Source organism: Gymnoscopelus braueri, assembly GCF_963280865.1.
Source record: "Gymnoscopelus braueri genome assembly, chromosome: 24".
NCBI lineage: Eukaryota > Metazoa > Chordata > Actinopteri > Myctophiformes > Myctophidae > Gymnoscopelus > Gymnoscopelus braueri.
In genome coordinates this window covers 22,383,397-22,401,874 of record NC_137626.1, presented here as the reverse complement: position 1 = coordinate 22,401,874, position 18,478 = coordinate 22,383,397, and the positions used below count along the sequence as shown (strand labels likewise).

The 18,478-nt window shown below is 39.7% G+C and overlaps 1 protein-coding gene across 1 annotated transcript in view; it reads right to left on the bottom strand.

The window, feature by feature from the left end:
- Positions 1-4,088: 4,088 nt before the first annotated feature.
- arhgap1 (Rho GTPase activating protein 1) overlaps positions 4,089-18,478 on the bottom strand; it is a 39,472-nt gene continuing 25,082 nt past the window's right edge. The window contains exons 7-15 of the mRNA XM_080423001.1: positions 16,071-16,202; positions 15,640-15,726; positions 15,029-15,127; positions 13,708-13,815; positions 13,091-13,167; positions 10,035-10,112; positions 9,479-9,607; positions 8,782-8,885; positions 4,089-7,924 (exon numbers count right to left, since the gene is read on the bottom strand). Coding sequence (XP_080279127.1) covers positions 7,757-7,924; positions 8,782-8,885; positions 9,479-9,607; positions 10,035-10,112; positions 13,091-13,167; positions 13,708-13,815; positions 15,029-15,127; positions 15,640-15,726; positions 16,071-16,202 — 982 coding nt within the window. The 3' untranslated portion in view covers positions 4,089-7,756. The remainder of the gene's footprint in view (positions 7,925-8,781; positions 8,886-9,478; positions 9,608-10,034; positions 10,113-13,090; positions 13,168-13,707; positions 13,816-15,028; positions 15,128-15,639; positions 15,727-16,070; positions 16,203-18,478) is intronic.

The following is an 18,478-nucleotide window of genomic DNA, read 5'->3' as shown; positions in this document are numbered from 1 at the left end:
AAGCCATTAAAATGAATCTTCGAAAGCAATAGGGGTGAATAGGTAACCATACTGCCAGTTGCCCCTGCCACCTGACTGATAGAGAAGGATAGTGAGGGGGGGGGGCTGGATCAGAGGGGAGGAAAGAAAAATCAAAGTCATTCTTTTTGATGGGATTTTTCCAACACACCTGATGCCTGAAATACCATTAAATGTCAGCTGTCTGTTTCCGTTACACACTGACACAACTCTAAACGCGCACACGCGCACGCACGCACGCACGCACGCACGCACGCACGCACACACGCACGCACGCACGCACGCACACACACGCGGTCAAGAATAAAGAGTGGGATGAGTCCTGAGTGTGGAAACAAGCACATGTTTTTAAAGGTTATTTTTCAGAACAATTCCTGCTTTAAAGCTGCAATCCGGAACTTACGTTAAAACATTTTAGAATGCTGCAACTGCACAGAATGGCCAGACTGTTACTTGCTGCTGAACACTTTTATATCCCAGACTTGCACTTAAACCGCAGCGTCCGTATTCTGGGGAAAACGTTTGCAGAAAATAGAGGACCTACAAGCTCACAACACGTCAAAACGTTTGTCTATAGAGCGTGCCAAAAATCCTGAAGGGGCGTCAACAAGTGTCTTTTGGTAGCGGCGGACATCTTTGAGGGGTAAAAACCAGGTTGACTTAACATTGCCCAATGCCACGCCCAATGCCACGCCCCCCCCCCCCCCCCCCCCCGTGGTGACAACACGTTGGCACGCTATATAATGACCCAAGTAGGGATTCATTGATTATTTCATGAAATGATCAATTATTTCTTATAATCACTTAAATCGATTAAATATTGCACCCCTAAGACACACTGAGGAAAAGAAACGGTAAAACACCGTTTTCCGGCTATACTGTACATGTACTGGCAACTAGCTACTTCTCTGACAGCTACAGCAAGCCAGTCTGCCCCAAGCTCACATTTTTGCCTGACACACAGGGCAGATAAATTGGGCAGTAGCCCGAGAAAGAAAATGACAGGGAGAGAACCAAACTCATCAGACAGTGAGTGTGTTTGTTGAGCACTCAACTCTCACAATCGCAGCGCTCTGGTCTCTGCCTGCTACAAATTGACAATTTTCTCAGGCTGTTATCCTGATAGACAAGAGGCTACTATATATAGGCCCCAAGAGATGGCTCACAGAACAAACACACGCACACACCCAAACCCACCGCACACACACGCACCACAATATATCAACAGTCTTGCACACAAAATGCAACATCCAGTATAAGCTGAGCCTATCAGACACATGGCAGACAGCTCTGCATCAACAAAATTACAAGACACTTGGAACTGTGTTCAAGTGTCTCGTAATTTAGCAATTTTAAAGCTACAATCCGTAACTTTTATGTCCTACCTGGGTATCGAGCATGACAGGCCAAATACAGTATATACAAGTGTCAACCAACAGGTGTTACCTGACACCAGGGTCTAAATGTCTCAATGGAAGAGTAGATCCATTTGTTCGATAATACTGTAGACAGGATAGCAGAGACAGCAAAACCGAGGACAAAGAGTGAATTACAAGCATCACAGGTCTCCAGTCAGAATCAAAACAGGGATATTGCCATTATGTAGTCAATGCACTAGTCATCTACCGACATGCCCTCCGATTCTTTATCCTTTTATTTGATATTACTTTATTCCTAGTGATTTAGGTTTGGTGTGGCGCTGTCATTTTGTTTTATGGAATAACTTGACGTTACTTTGGGTCAGTCAAGGGAACCACCAAAGACGTGCAGCTGCAGCCTACAAAAGTGTTAGGTTAGATAAAAGCGGATGGATTTAATAGCATTTAATAGCTATATGTAATGTGATGATTTGGCTTGGTGGATAGAACATCTGGATGACTGCCTCCATCTTCCATCCATTAATTGGTGTTTGCTGCCATCTGTTGTTAGGTGTTGTCTTGAAAAAAATAACTGAACTCATGAAGGCAGTTTTATATGCAGTAGCAAGAGGGAAAGAGAGTGTTTCATTTCACCATTCTTTATTGGTTGAATATATTGATATTTTATCACCATTATACTGTATCATACAGATTCTAAATATCCACAACATATAAAAAAGTAAAAGATGAAAAACAAACAAGACCAATCCAGAAAATATCACTAGGCTACATGTTGCAGTAAAACGCTTCATAAAGCAAATCACTTCTACTACCGAGAAACATTGTTCACCGTCACCATGGAAACAGAATTACAGTAAAAGAACCATAGATTATTATGGGCTGTAATCGACCACCAGAGTTGGGTAGCAACAGATTACATGTCAAACAGCATTGAGATTATTACTATAGGAAAACATTTGATTGTTTTTTATACCATCCAAAATGTTTGAAAGGAGAAAAAAAAACATTTAAATGGTGAAATGAACTCTGAAATACACATGTTAAAAGAGCTGTTGATACAAGTTGTATAGTTATACAGGTTATACAGGTGAATGGTAAAAATTATTCAAACGTCTGTCTGTGTTTGGTTCACTGCACATTCAAGTTCTTTTTTTTGGTGCAATGTAACTGAAAGCAACCAGGTGACTTTCAAGCTTACCAGTGGATATCATTACAAAGTAATTTCTATCAAAAAAACTAAACAAAAAAGATAATTAATAATTCCTAACACATTTGAATGTAACTTTCCCAACCCTGTGGATCACCGATTACAAATGGGCTGCGTTCGACAAACTGTCAAGCTGTTTGTGAGCAACTCTTGTTTGCTTAGAACAATGAGCCATAGTTAAACAACTGAATGGACACTATGTCAGTATTCTACAGACACAATGTTTTTAATGAATTACATTTAGATTGTTTATCAGCATTCATTTGAAACAAAGTATTGGGAGGGAAATTGTTTTTATGGCCCTAAACAGTCCCATATATTTGCTGGGCACTGCATCCTCCGTCTGTGTCTATATGATCTTGGCTGACAATTGTTTACGCTAATAAAACACAGACTCAAGTTTGCAAACAGCATCATTTGTTGAACGCAGCTCAGTAGAGTTAATCTATGGGATAATGGACACACTGGCACTTTGACAGCTAATCACATGATCACTTGGGAGGAAACAATAAGGCACGCACATGCACACTTACCACAGCCACTCACATCAGAGCTCAACTGTGTTGATTTTTTGTCTGAAACCAAACTAAGCCCAAGATATAGGGATTTTTTGTTAACCTAAATCCAAACATTTGCAACGAGTATATTTTAACTTGACGTAACTCGTAGCTTTAAGTCAAGTTCAAATAATTTTGGGTCGACCTGGGATCAGACATAAATGCTAAGCTCTAACACACATACTGATACACACACTTCTCCATGTCAATAGCAGTGGCATTGACATGTCCGAGAGTCACAACAGTAAACAATATAGATCAGTGTTTTTTTCTTTTGTTCCCTGTTCATTTCAATTTCAGTCAATCTCACAACTCTGCTTGTTTGCTGCAGTTCAGTCACAACGACAATCAGAACAATATCACAACATCGCCATTAAGTTTTATGTTGGTTTTCGTTTGGCCAGCAATAGTGATTCTACAACTGGATTTGGCAGGGGGTAGGGTGGGGGTGTCATAAAAAAAGGTTAGGTGACAATGAAAACAAGAATTTGATCATGTATTTTAACCCCTTTACGGGTTGGATTTGAAGAGATAAGACATGATCCAGGTTGAAAAAGCTCTGATTTTTTTATTCCTCAGAAAATTCAGGTCAAGTCACATCAACAAATTTGGATGACAGCTTTAGATAGATATCACTGAGTGACGTGTTTGTTCCCAATACAACAGGTTTTTGGCTGGCTTGAATTTGGAACTGGATGAGAAATATCTAAGGAGAAACCAGCCGCTGATGGGAAGTTAAAACCAACTAAATCTGAGGGGAAACCAGATACTGAAGGGAAGCTAACCACTTTAACCCTGTATACTTCATTGAGTGGGGGTCCCCAAGGGGATTTAAGTCATCTAAATCCAAGGACAAAATAAACTAACATTGAACTGATCAAAATAAGGCTTTGGAAGTGGCGACACAACAACAATTCAAGCGCAAAATTCAACAAAAACAACAGCAGAAGTTTAATCATTTGGCTGTATAATTACAGAAATCACCAGATATTTAATAGTAAAGTGTTGCCTAAAAAGGACAGAGGGGTGAAAAGTTTTGTTGGACAACTCATGACAAAAGACAGATTACATCGACCCGGCTTAAACCTTCCAATAACACCTATAACCAGACACAGTCTGTTTAAATGTCCTCCACTGACCTGCCATTAAACAGTAACCTTCACCTGTGTCTAAATGTCACTCCAGAGAGTTTATAGACATGGCATTATTTTTTAAACAATGCACAATGTCATGAACCTTCACCATCAACCTTTACATTGAGACAAAGATACAAAAATCTGTCCACAATTCGCCTGAAACTAGATATGATCATAGTAAAGCAACTCCCTCAACACAATAGACATGCCCAACAAGTTGCCATGTCTATCACTACCTAAAGTAGTACCTAAAACAAGGTATAAAAACAATGAATAAACAAAATTATGAAGACCGTTTTCTGACATCTTGCAACATTACTAACTTTTACCTCTGTTCAGCAGAATCATACAACAGCCTATTTGCATTATCATCCAATATCACCCACCCAGTGACTGACAAATTCATGCCATCATTTGCAGAATCATCCTTTAGAGGGCACTGTTCCCTATTTATAGCTAATAAGCTCTTGAACAGGAATGTGGCATTTAACAACAACCCAAGGCAACCAAAGAGATGCATACAGGTAATCATAACATCACTATCTCTACCTGCTAGCTGGTAACATACAGTATTTCAATGGATAAACTGTAGAATATTAAGGGAGAAAATATCACAAAATGTATGTTGTCCTCACTCACAACATTTTGCCTGCAGGACTCTGTGAACCTACTGGATTAAAATGCTCTGAGGAGTACAGCATTTGACAGCTGTAGAATCAGGATCTTGGGGACTTTTTTGTAATTAGTGTGCAAAAAATATTAGACTTTGGTGGATTTTCTCAAACTTCTGCCTTGTACTTAAGCTGAAACATTTATTGGCAAATGTCTTTTATCAACCATATTTCCCTGTACGGAATGAAGCGAAATGATTGCGAGAGGCAATATGCCTGCCACAAAATGGCCTCAGATAAGAAATGTGATTTGAGTAAATGTAAATAAGGCTTTATAGACAAACAATATAAAAAAATAGTATCACTTTAGTGCTTTTGGATCCGCAGGCCTCTGAGCCTTTCTGAAAGTATCTTTACAAAGACTACACAAAAACCCAGAAGGCTAAATAAGACTTGTTAACCAAACCCCTATCACTGTAATAATTCAGCAGTGCTATGCTGGTTTCTTAACAATTATTGAAAATATAAAGTGATTTGACAAGTATAGGCCCTTATACTCTAATTGCACTGCTATCAAGTCCAGATCAGAACATCTGCTACACACATCGTGCACAACCCCCAAATTGGGATGGACATGCAATCAAAATAAAAACTTACCATCTACTGCAACTAGAGCAGTCCACACAGCTGATTTTACCCAGACAAAACTGAAGCCAACAGCTACATTGTCGTTGCTGTCGGGGAGAAACCAGCTATTCAGACATTTTTTTTTTTCATTAATCAACGCTATAGAACACCCTTGGTTAAAAAAAATATTGAACCAATGAAAAGTATTATAAAGCACTTCTGAACTAACAAAACCTCCTAACTCCACTTGAGCTGGATTTGGGTAAAGTGGTGATAATATAATGACAAAGCAATACTGCCTCATCAAAATTGGTATTGTGACTTTGTAGGTTTTCTTAATTTCCTGAAAATGTTATATTTAGTTTTTTCATTTCCATTTTCCATTTTCATTTAGGAGATAGCTGGTTTCTGCCCGACAGCAGAGATATACAGATCTATTCTCACACATAATGCATAGCAAGGCGTATGTTTACGTATATGAACTGTAGTGTATACTTCATCGTATGACTACCAAAAGGGCCAGATTTTCAACTGAAAAACGCTGTATGATGAAGTATAAATTAGCTTTGAGAGATGTCAGGTATAGTATACTTTTGACTTCTAGCTGGGAAACTACAGTACATTTTTAACCCATTAAAACCGGGAAAGCATCCGTGACATTTTAGATTTTTAGCATTGGCTATTCAAAAATAGCAGATCTACAAGCTCACAGCACGTCACTGCGTGCCGCGCTGCAAGGCTGTACATCTGCTATTTTTGAAGAATGGACCTCAGGTCTAAATGTTTTAAACTGTACCATTGTTCCATAAACACACTGTGTCTGTTGGGGTGTCTTATCAGCCGAGTATAGATGATCTTGACTTGTGCTTTGCGACTATGGTGTCTGCTATCAGCATTTTCAGTACCGTTTCCAAAGCAAAACGAACAACAAAAAAGCAAGCTACTTTCACCAGATAGATGGACGTGACAAAAGAGCTTTGATGATGACTGTGTACTTGAGGACAGAGCTGCAGAACCAGAATGAATAGAAGATATACTGGACCAAAAAGAGGACAATGCAAGAATGATGACAATATTAGGATATCAATGACATAGATAGATAAAGGGGTGGGGCATTTCAGAGCACAAATTATTTTGTCATAATGGCTGATTAACACACATACTAGACACCCTCAACCCCATTCATGAACCATTACAGAGGAACCACAGGCAAAACACACACACAACACTGCCAGCTGCAACAACTACAGCATTTGCTAGATTGTCCAAGACGTTTGGTACCAAGTTTATCCTGCAAAATTTATCCTGAGTCTTTCATTGAGACGTGAACATACAGTATACCTCTACTCACGTCAACTCATCTTTTACTTCTATAGTCAAAACTCCCCCACCCTCTCTCTCTCCCACATGTTAATGCATCCTTTTCTGTCTTTATCAACCTTTGCGCATTTTAAGCCATTGCCACCTCTCTCTGTCTCGCCTCGTCTGTCGAAGCTGGAGGGCAGGGCATGTGTTTGGCACCACACAGGAAAACACCAGAGAGACAGATTGAACCACAGCACACCACAGATACACAGAAACAGATACATCGAAATAGAATCATGTCATTTTCCTAAGCCACCCTCAGAGGTAGTTCAGAAAAATTAAGATTCCAACCTTGCCTCAAGGTTTCAATGGGTGGAGGTGTAACCCAGGCAAGAATGGAGCTAGAAGGATGGATAGGAAGGAGCTCTGGGGAGGTCAAAGTTTACCATGTCGACGGGACGGGTCAGGGGAATGCTCTGGCAACATTCTCAAGCGGCTACACTGCAGTCAGGTCACATTCAATGCCTGGCTAATGAGGTACTAGCCTGGCATGAAAAAGACTAGTCGCGGAATGGCAAGGTTTGGATTCTGACTGCAGTCAACGCCGCTTGGAACGAAACAGGAGCTACTAGAGGACCAGTCAGCATAAATGGCAAGGACAATGACGACTACTAAATGCGTCAAGACGATTTTTGTGATGATTGGTCACAAATAGGATGATATGTGGAGATAGAAGTGCAACCGAGTAAAGCTTGAACTCCATAGGTCAAGGTGTATTGTGGTGAAGTTCTCCATGGGTCAAGACGGGTCGAGAGTTGTGGCTGGATAAAGACTAACTTGCTACAGGATGAGAAGTTCCTGTTGTGGGAGCTAACTGGAACGGGCGAGGAGGAGGGTACGGCACCAGGAGACGGGTTTAAGTGAAGATCAGATGCTGTTGGTCCAGCAGGCTTCTGGTGAAGGTGTTGATTGGTCCGATGGCGGCGAGTGTCATGGAAGCATTCTGCCCCCACAGCAGATTGGGACCAAACACCACAGCCAGATTACTGTTGGTCATCTTGTTCACCTCACTGTTGGCAGATACCTAAAACAGGCCGATACAAGCAAGCGCACGCACGTTATGTCATGTTATTACTGAAAAGCACTGTATTTATCTTAAATGATGTGTCTCGGCTACACCTGAACTGCACACACAAGCGCATCTTCTTTTCTGGCTTAACAGCGGCAAAGAAAATGGTAGCTACGAGGTGGAAACCTCCTCATACCTTAACATTTCGCCAATGGGCTTTAACGTTTTTAGATATTGTTTATTTAGAACTGTCAACGGCGAGGTTACATGGAGCAAGTGAGAGGAACATTGATATGTGGTCTAACTTCGCAGATAAGCTTAAAGGCTTGGTTTAAGTGTTGTACACAGTGTTGTGACCTTGCACAGGTATAGGCACGGTGTTTGGCTCTTGCATCTAGAGACATTGTTGGTCCGGGGAGGGGTGGGTGGGTTTATTTTTATTATTATTTGTATTATTATTTTAATTAACCTTCTGTGTTGTTTTTAAGTTGTGTATGTGTTTGTATCTTGTTTTTGTTGAAAAATGTATCCATTCAAACAAAATTGTATTGCTGATATGATAATAAAAACAATTGATAACAAAAAAAAATGTTATTACTGAAAAGCAGATTAAGAGACATACAACAACTGTTTCCTAGACCTGAAAAAGCTAATGAGAGGTATATTATCGATAGATTATCTCAGTGAGACAATATATTTTTCTTTAGAATATGATTTTAATCTACACTGCAGAGTGCAGATTGTTATCAGTTGAACCCAGGAGTTACATAATATGAACTGTACCTAGTGCTAGGAAGGTGATGAGTGTATGTACTGTATATTAACAGTAACTGTGCTAGGAAGGTGATGAGTATTATGTATATGAACTGTACCTGTGCTAGGAAGGTGAAGAGGTATGTCAGGCAGGCCCGGTTTTCCTCTGGCAGTGACTCCAACATCGTCTTCATCTCAGCCGCCTGGTCGTCGCTGGACACAGCTGCAAGAGAGAATACAGCACAGCATTTAGTGGCTTGTCAAATGGAAGACACGGCACTCGTATAAATGTAGATAAGACAGAGCGTCCAAAAGGTCTAAGCACTGGAATCATAGGGATAAGGTAGCAGGAGTCAAGCAGTCTGCAGTCCCAGATCCACTGACTTTGATCCAGTGCTGACAGTTTTGCTTTGCGGAGTGTCCAGACGTTAATGGTTTATGCCAGTGGTGCTCACAGTGGGGTCCGGGGACCCTCAGGGGTCCTTGAGGGGGTTCCAGGGGGTCCCCAGTTAAATGTGTTAATACAGCATCAAAATAATTGTAAGCACTTTATCAATTTATACGTAAAAAATAGCAGATATACAGGCTCACAGGATGCAAGCGTGTACATCTGCTAATTTTGAACATTTCTTTTTAAATCTTGACATTTTGACACAAATCTTTTCTTCTGGGGGTCCCTGGCACAAAATTTGGCACGGAAAAGTTTGAGAACTACTGGTTTACGCTATCACAAGAGCACAGTAAAGGGGAAGGTCTGATGGAGTTGTTCCCTATGATTCCAGACTTTTTTCCTGTGTGTGGTGCATAAGGGCGTACAGCTGAACTGCACTATGCTGTCGTAGAGTTCGTAGGTCAACAGAGGCTCAGGAAGCTCCCTCAGGAATGTCTTCAAGATAACAGCAGCCAAGTGGATGTCTTCCATGTCGGTGAAACTCACTGTCTCTCCTATAGAACACACACACACACACACACACACACACACACACACACACACACACACACACACACACACACACACACACACACACACACACACACACACATATATATGTTTTACTTATCCTGCTGGTCCAGCCTAACCCTAAACACAACCACATCTAACCTCAAAACCCCCATAAAGCTAACACTCTGATGTATGGTTTTTGGTGAAACGTCAAAGTCAAAATCATTATATCTTCATAAATCATTGATCAGAAATATGTCTCCACAAAGTTAGGCTTCCAGTGAAGTTCAGGATAGGTTTATAATACAAGAGTAAAAAAAGTAACATATTTAACATGATGTCCATCTTAGCAAACCTTAACTTAATTATAAAGTTAAAACATCAGTTGTTGCTGAAGTGAATCGTGGTTTTAAATAATTTGCTGTCTACCTGAGTTGTATCTTAGTTGCACCTGTTTCACCAGTGTGACATTGGCAGACCGTCTGAAAATCCCCTCTATTTCCAGCCCTGACACACACACACACACACACACACACACACACACACACACACACACACACACACACACACACACACACACACACACACACACACACACACACACACACACACACACACACACACACACACACACACACACACACACACACACACACACACACACAGAGAGAGAGACAGAGAGAGCATAGACAACAATGACGTGATTCATTCAACATCATCAACAACTCCAATGTCTCCAGTGTTTGTCACCATGTAGCTTTTGTTGAAAGTAATGATAGCACTCATTGTCTTCATTTTCAATGTTTTTTTGTGGTGTGGATGACTGTTGAATAGATAGTACTGTTGTGTGAAAGATAACTTACAATACAGAAAATGTTTGAGAGTAATGCCATAAAGAAACCAATGATCATGTAGATTGCATCCATAACCATTGTGTGTTGATGCTGTGGTACTTTCAAAGTGTCCTCATCTATGCTCGAGGCAATGATCTTGATAAATGATGCAGTGATGGGTATGCATGCTATAATATTTATGTCAATGATAAATCCGTGGGTAACCAGTGATTTGCATGAATGCAGCTTGATTTTGATTACAAAATGGGGGCGGGAGGTTATAGAGGCTGGTGTAAGGGCAGTCAAAGTTAGATTTAGAAATGGTTACACATAAATCATTTCACATGGATTGACCCTGACAGCATATCAATGGTACAGGTGTGTTACCTGTTTATTAAGCTAATAGTATTTTTCAACCACAACTAATGAGACGAGACATGAGTAGAATGAGTTTGGGAACAGACGTCATGAGACAAAAGTATAAACATAGTATACAACTAATTATTTTTGGGAAAATGAATAGCAGCAACTATGCAGTGATAGTGAAGAAAGGGAACTTGGAAAGACACTTTTTGACAAATCACATATCATTTGACTAGAGCTTTCCAGCAGACAGAGAACTGAGAAAAATAAATAAGGAACTGAAATCTCAGCCATATGTATTGGTGTACCATACATAGGTCTAAGTCCATGGCTAAAGCAAGGTTTTTGACTTGGCTAGAGGTTTTTAACATTACCGATTGGAGTTGGGCACTGACTTTTTCCTTGGCTCCAAAAACTATTATTTCAGTTTTGCCTTTGTTTAATTGAAGAAATTTATTGCACATCCAATTGTTGATTTGTTCCATGCATTCACTCAGTGTTTGTATTGGACCATAGTCCTCTAGTGATAATGGTTATGTAGATTTGTGTATCGTCTGCACAACTATGGTAACTTATTCTGTTGTTTTCCATAATCTGAGCAACCTGATGGTGAAGAAAGGGAACTTGGAAAGACACTTGCGGACAAACCATTTGACTAAACATTTCCAGCAGACAGGGAACTGAGAAAAATAAATAAAGTTAGGAACTGAAATTTCAACAATTTTTTTCTATATAAATCATCAGGATTTTAAGTCCCATAAATCATTTTGTATTATTGTTTGATGTGCATAACACATTTTTAATTAATATTAAACTACTTTTTAACTTGACTTTTTCTCTTTTATTTGCATTATTTGAATTAGCCATAGTGTCCATTAGTTTACATTTAGGGATAGTCATTTGTGTTTCTGGTAAAATTATTGACCAGTTTTCTGTCTGTTCGTGACAAAAATAAAATATTGATCAAAATGTCCATCACAAGCTGGCATGGTGATGACCCCTGGTCTGGATGGATGGATTGTATCCTGTATTCGATTCTGACATTTGTGTATCTCCGACACTCCGAAAGTCTTGGCCACTACCCCAAATATTGTTTAGAATTATGTGTTTAATGCTCGTACTTTATTAATGTACAAATTCTAATTATAAAGTACTTACCCTAATGCCACAGGTGTCATTCGACCATGTGCACCCTTTGTGTTCTGTAAAGCCCAGTCCACACCAATGCAACTAGTCGCAACTTGCAACCAGTTGCAAGAAATTGCAGCGGTCTGGACTGACCAGCTGCAGACTGGTGCCATTTGAGGATAATGGTTGCAAGGAGTTGCAAGTAGTGATAGTTCTAAGGAGCGGCCTTAATATTCTGTATTGTTTCATAAAGAAGTGTTTTAATCCTGTCTGTGCAAAGTCTGGTCTTATATCGGACTGTGTCAGAAGTTGTGGTGCAGCAGGTGGAAGCCGGTATTACACTCGGTGGAAACGAGGAAATGCAATGGCATTCAGGCACAGACGGGATTAAAACATTTCTGTATCAAACAATACAGAATATTACACACAAAGTATGGTCGGATAACACTAGGGCAACATTAGGGTAAGCACTTTATACTTAGAATTTGTAAGTATATGGAGAAATACGGGCACGGAAGACAGAGTTCCAACTCTATTTGGGGAAGTGGCCAAGGCTGATATACACAAGAACTGTATCAGAATCGGTAAAAGAAATCTCTGACAGTCTTGGTCCAAGACCACAGTAGGTCTATAACGATAATTATTCAATTTCTAGCCCAAACCATATTTCTTTAACAAATCAACCAAAAAGAGTCAAAGAAAACAAACTCTCAGCAGCACACAGAGCTGTAATCACAAGAAGCTATGTGAAAGCCTGTTTGAACAGGTGAGTCTTTAACAGCCTTTTGAAGATGTCCACAGAGGCCACGGTTGTGTGGTCTAGGGGGGAGAGTATTCCATAGCCTAGGGGCGAAGCTCGCAAAGGCACGATCACCTTTCTTATGTGAGGCACAAAATCAGAAGGCCCTGGCATGAGGATCTCAGAGACCTACTGGGAACATGAGGGTGGATGGAGCAGGTCACAAGCTGTACATATGGGGGTGCCTGACCATGGAGGGCTCTGTATGTGATTACAAGAACCTTGGAATTAACTGGGAGCCAGTGTAAGACCGATTTCCTACTCTAAAAGCTAGATAATTGTTTAGTTCAGGATAGTTCGTATTGAAATTAGTCAGCGTGAGTCTAGAATATTGACAGCAATAGTTATGTTGTTTTAGTCACCTTGTACTTTAAGGAACTCGATGGTGTCTTTCATGATCACAGGAACTGGATCACCATCTGGACTCCTCTGTCTCAGCCTAAGCACAAACACAACAAATATAATAATTAAAAAGACCCTTGAGATCTGAGAGTCTAGGGCTGTCCACACCAAGCATGTTGACTACAATTACAACAATATTTATGTGATAGCAGTGGTGTGGACTCTGACATCCACTTGATTTAGCATGGTTTTGAAAACGTTATATTTATATTTATAGTTTCATTTATTGTGCTTGGTGTAGACAGCCCATAAGACTGAGAGAATGTGCTTTGGTGAACTTGACTTCCTCTTCCTTCCACACAACTGATCCCCAATGTTAACAAATAACCACACATAATTTACTGGTCCAATCAACAGCCTAATCTAGGCACTACATGCTTAATCATAAAAAAAAATCCCATAAATTATAATACACAAGATCACAGTACATTGATAGAAATGTTTGCCAATATCATGAATGAAAAATATAAAACGTTTTTGCGTTTTCTTTTTGTGCTGCAGAAGTCTGTCCCAACAACAAACAACAAGGCAGGTTTCAGACTGCATTTGTTACTGGATGACAGACAGACAGGCTTACAGTGGGAGTGGGACCCCGAACACCTGTTCTGGTAGTGGGGGACTTCGAGCAGGAGACATGGGGGGCTGGTATGACGGCTTCATGGAGGATCTCAGCTTGTTATCATACCTGGACACATAAATACACTATTAATATATACTGAAGACCGTTTCAGACTCTAAACCATGACACCACTTTTCTGCTGTTGCTATGAGAAAGCGCTGTTAGATCGCTATATAGGTAGGCTAAAAAAAAAATTCAATATTACTAGACCAAGTTGGGAACAATGCTAGTTGGAAATGCATGCCCCACCCAGTTATGCAATACGATGCAATACTCATTGTACCCGTTGTCAGAGTACCCATTGTACCCGTCTGTCTGTTTGTGTCAATCTTATGCCAATATGGAAATTTCAGTATCTGTCTATCTGTGTCCCTTTTATGCCCATCTGTGGAACTCCATGTCAGCCATGACCAAATATGATCTATGACGTCAGCAATATGACGTCATGTTGATGACATCAGGTTACTCCATATATGGGGATTTGCATCTTTATTGATATCTTTGGGACAACCACCGATCTGACAGACTTCCCATTTGGCGCATCACTCCCTCAGGTTCTCACTATTACGCGTGCGGAGTATGAAGTTGATCGGTCGAGTGGTTCTAGAGATATGGGGGGACACACACTCACTCACACACGCAGAGATTTTCCGTATTTGTAGAAGGATTATTGTTTTTGTTGTTTAAAATGTTCTGTGGCCTCAACAGCAGTCAGGGTGGTGACAAAGGGTTTTCATACGGTATATCTCCAACTAGCCACAACAGAATGTGGAAACCATCTACATGCTATTAGTATAGAGCACCCAAGTTTGACATCAATGCCGCTAGAGGGCGCTATCCCCCTGGTCACGCCGTTATTTGTTGTATTGGAGTTCCCATAGGGGAATCTTAGATCACGTCATATAAGAGCTGCGTTCCAGAAATAAACAAATCACCCCGGCGATTATACTCATATGGATATGAAGCATCAAGTGACTGTAAGAAAAAGAAATATGTCATCAAATGTAACTCAATATCATAAACGACACAGAGTCACATACCTGACAAAATCGCCAGGGTGGTTTGTTTATTTTTGGAACACAGTTCTTATACTGTATGACACGATCTAAGATTACCCTATGGGAAATCCAATAGAAAAAATAACGCTGTGACCCAGGGGTAGAGGGAGTGGCGTCAGGTACTCTATTGCAGTAAGCTTTTAAAGAATTGTTGGATTTAATTCATGTACTTAATTTTTTACATTAACTTGTTTGTGAGTGAGAACACAGTAATGTCTTACTCTCTGACGCGGGCTGGGATGGTCAACTGCTCACACTTGACAACGTCCTCCAGCTCACTGAGATAGCTCACGTAGTTGATCTTCCTGCCAAACTTAAAGCTACATACACACATGCAGGAAACACGCACAAACACACACACACACACACACACACACACACACACACATTTATACAACCTACAGTACAGTATATAGAATGTACCCATCAACCCACAGTCAATGGTGGAAAGAGGTTCTGTCTGACAACACAGCCATTTATGGCCTGATGTTTACCGTTGTTTCAGCTAGGCTAATTCTGCTAATAACGACAAGCAACGGGTATTAATAAATGCTTCGTGCAAGTTTGACAAATTTGGAGGAACACGAGAACTTTCACTTGGTACTGTAAGCACATTTTGATGCCAATACATTTGTACTTTTACTCCAGTACTACTTTTACTTTAAGTAAAGAATCTGAGTACTTCTTTCCACCACCAAACTGCCCACTGTTTGGTTAAACAACAGAACGGATGCTAATACTACTAGTAGTACTGCAATTACTACAATTACTATTAATAATAATACTATGAGGGTATTTTAATAACATTATGAAAGATGATAATGAAAATAACCTGATAAATGGTTTGAAGAGGATCAGCAGCGTCTTGATAAACATGGTGGGATGGACGATGTACAGAGCCTTAATGTTCTTCTTGTACCTGGAAACAGACAGGCGTGTTCATACACAAAACCACATGTTTCTCTTCTGTTGGGTCTCCAAAAGCGCAAACAAACGCAACATTTAACCCATTAAGACCGGGAACGCATCTGTGTCATTTTAGATTTCTTTGGCTATTCAAAAATAGCAGATATACAAGCTCATAGAGCTTGACAAATGCATATGATTTTGGGTGGTCCTTGACATCAGTGCCGCGCTATGAGCTTGTATATCTGCTATTTTTGAATAGCCAAAGTATAAAATAATGGTTAAAGTGGTTACACAGATGCGTTCCCGGTTTTTAATGGGCTAAGTGCGCTCGCGTACAACTGTTTACCAACTTACTTCCTGTCAAATTCTCTGTATGCGTCTCGGAGCCAGCTCAGGGAGGGCTTGTTCTCACTGGTCAACCCATGATGGAAATAGATCAAAGTGTAGTCGCTCTCAACATACTTATCCAACGTCTCTTTAAGATACCTGCAGGAAATATAGTGATATTACATTCTAGATTAATAACTTAAATCGTTAACATCCCAGGTTAGGAAATAATATAAGACATCAATAGAACAAAATTAACAATCAGGACAATAAATAACAATAAATAAATCTTTGAACCTTGAACCACAGGCTTGGTTTTCTATCCAGCCTGGCGTGCAGGCCGTTTGAACCATACTAGTTCTGTTATGAAGTCTGGTATGTGGACTTGTGAAGTCTCAGCTCTGACAGTGTGACAAACGGGTTCTGGAAACGATTCCAAATGTGATGGAACCGATTCCTGTTTCTCAATGTTGGATCCGGTTCCGGATCCCAACCCCTATCAAGCTACCATAATAATATTAATCACAATTTAAAATTGTCTGGCATCAATACAGAGGCGCTATGCACATACTGTAGCAGGCGTGTCAAGATCAAAGTTCCCTGTAGCGTGCGCCTACATCCGGACGTTTGTGCGCACAAAAGAGTTTGTGTCCCAGACTTGTCTACAGTAATCAATTGAGGACGGCAATCAGACATCAGTCTGAATCAACAAGTTCTTTAAGTGCCTACCCTGGTTTGACACTCTCTCACACACACACACAAAACACTAAACACTAAACAGAGAGACAGCTTAGCCCACATGCTGCTAGTAGAGTGTAGCTATCCGTCTCCTAAATGAGAATCACTAGTACAAATGTTTTCCATGATCACCTGAAAAAACTACCATCCCAGTGAGCCGGTAGTTTGAAAATGCGGTCCTACGTACATTAACGTTGGTCCGGCTTCAAGTTTTGTCCAACGTGCACCAGCATGGCCAATGTTTGTACCAAAACAAACACATTGACTTTTGCGTCGCGTATGGAAAGAGACTGAAAATTATATAATGATCGCAGTTTCTTACTTTATAACGACATGATTCCCCCGGAGATAACGCACTTACACCAGGTATGAACTTAAAACGGCACTGTTTTCTCTTTATGAAACTGGGCATTCACGTTATATTGTTAGTTGACTGTAAATATCTCAGGAATCCTGCAATGCGCCACAAAGAAAATCTCACCAGTCCACCTCAGCTTTACAAGGCTAGAGTCTAGCCTTGAACAGTCAACTTTTTACATTTATGTTATTAAATATTATTTTAGGCTATTCTAAACCAAGCCCTGTTTGCAGTTACATTTTAAATTTCTTTGTTAATTAACTATATTCTACAGTTTAACCCAGTGATTCTTAACCTTTTTAATTTCAAGAACCCCCAATTATTATTTTTTATTTAACTGAGTTTGTACAAATGGTTCTACCAAATGCACACATCGTATACTGTACCTTGGCACATACAGTACAAAGTATGCTCCTTCATATACATATTCTGTTGAACTTGTATTTATCATCATAATGCCTGTCACTCCTCAGCCAGGGCTAACCTTCTTTAGACAGATTTGTCAATGTCAATGCAGTTATTTTGTAGTCTTGTAGTATATTTATTGCTTTTGATCTTTATGTAGGCAACATTTTGTCAACATTTATTCCTCTACATGTGTTCACATTCATGCAAAAACAAAAATGATATTTTTCCCTGTAACTGACATATATATTACATTTTATTACGAATAGGCCATAACTTAACATGATCTAACGGTTGGACAGGTGGTGTCAACTATTGATTATTTTCTTAGCAATTATTCGATTACTTGTTTAAAAATCTAATAATCGAGATGCGCATTTAAAAAAAAAAAATTATATCAACGAATCGATTAACCATTTTATTTCGTGCAAAAATATTGACAATAGCCTTAGCTTACAACGCGTCGCATCGTAAGCTTGTAGATTTCACTATTTCAGCTTGTAGATTTCAGTTAGGGATTTTTTGGAAACTTTTCTCCTTTACCTGCCCAAAATAGAGCTAGATTATTAATTGATTATTTTATTAAATTATCGTTTCTTTTTTATAACAATTACCGTAAATCGATTAGTTTCATTAACTGATGCATCACCTAGTGCACTGAAGGTTATGTTTCCTTCCAGTTGTTGTGAGTACTAGGGATGGGTATTGGCAACAATCTCACGATACGATACGTATCACGATACTTGGGTCACGATACGATTATATTGCGATACGCATCACGATACTTGGGTCGTATCACGATATTGCGATATATTGCGATATATTGTGATATATTGCGATATATTGTGATATATTGCGATATATTGCGATATATTGCGATATATACATATATCACAACTACATATTGTTTATATATACACTACATATTGAGTAG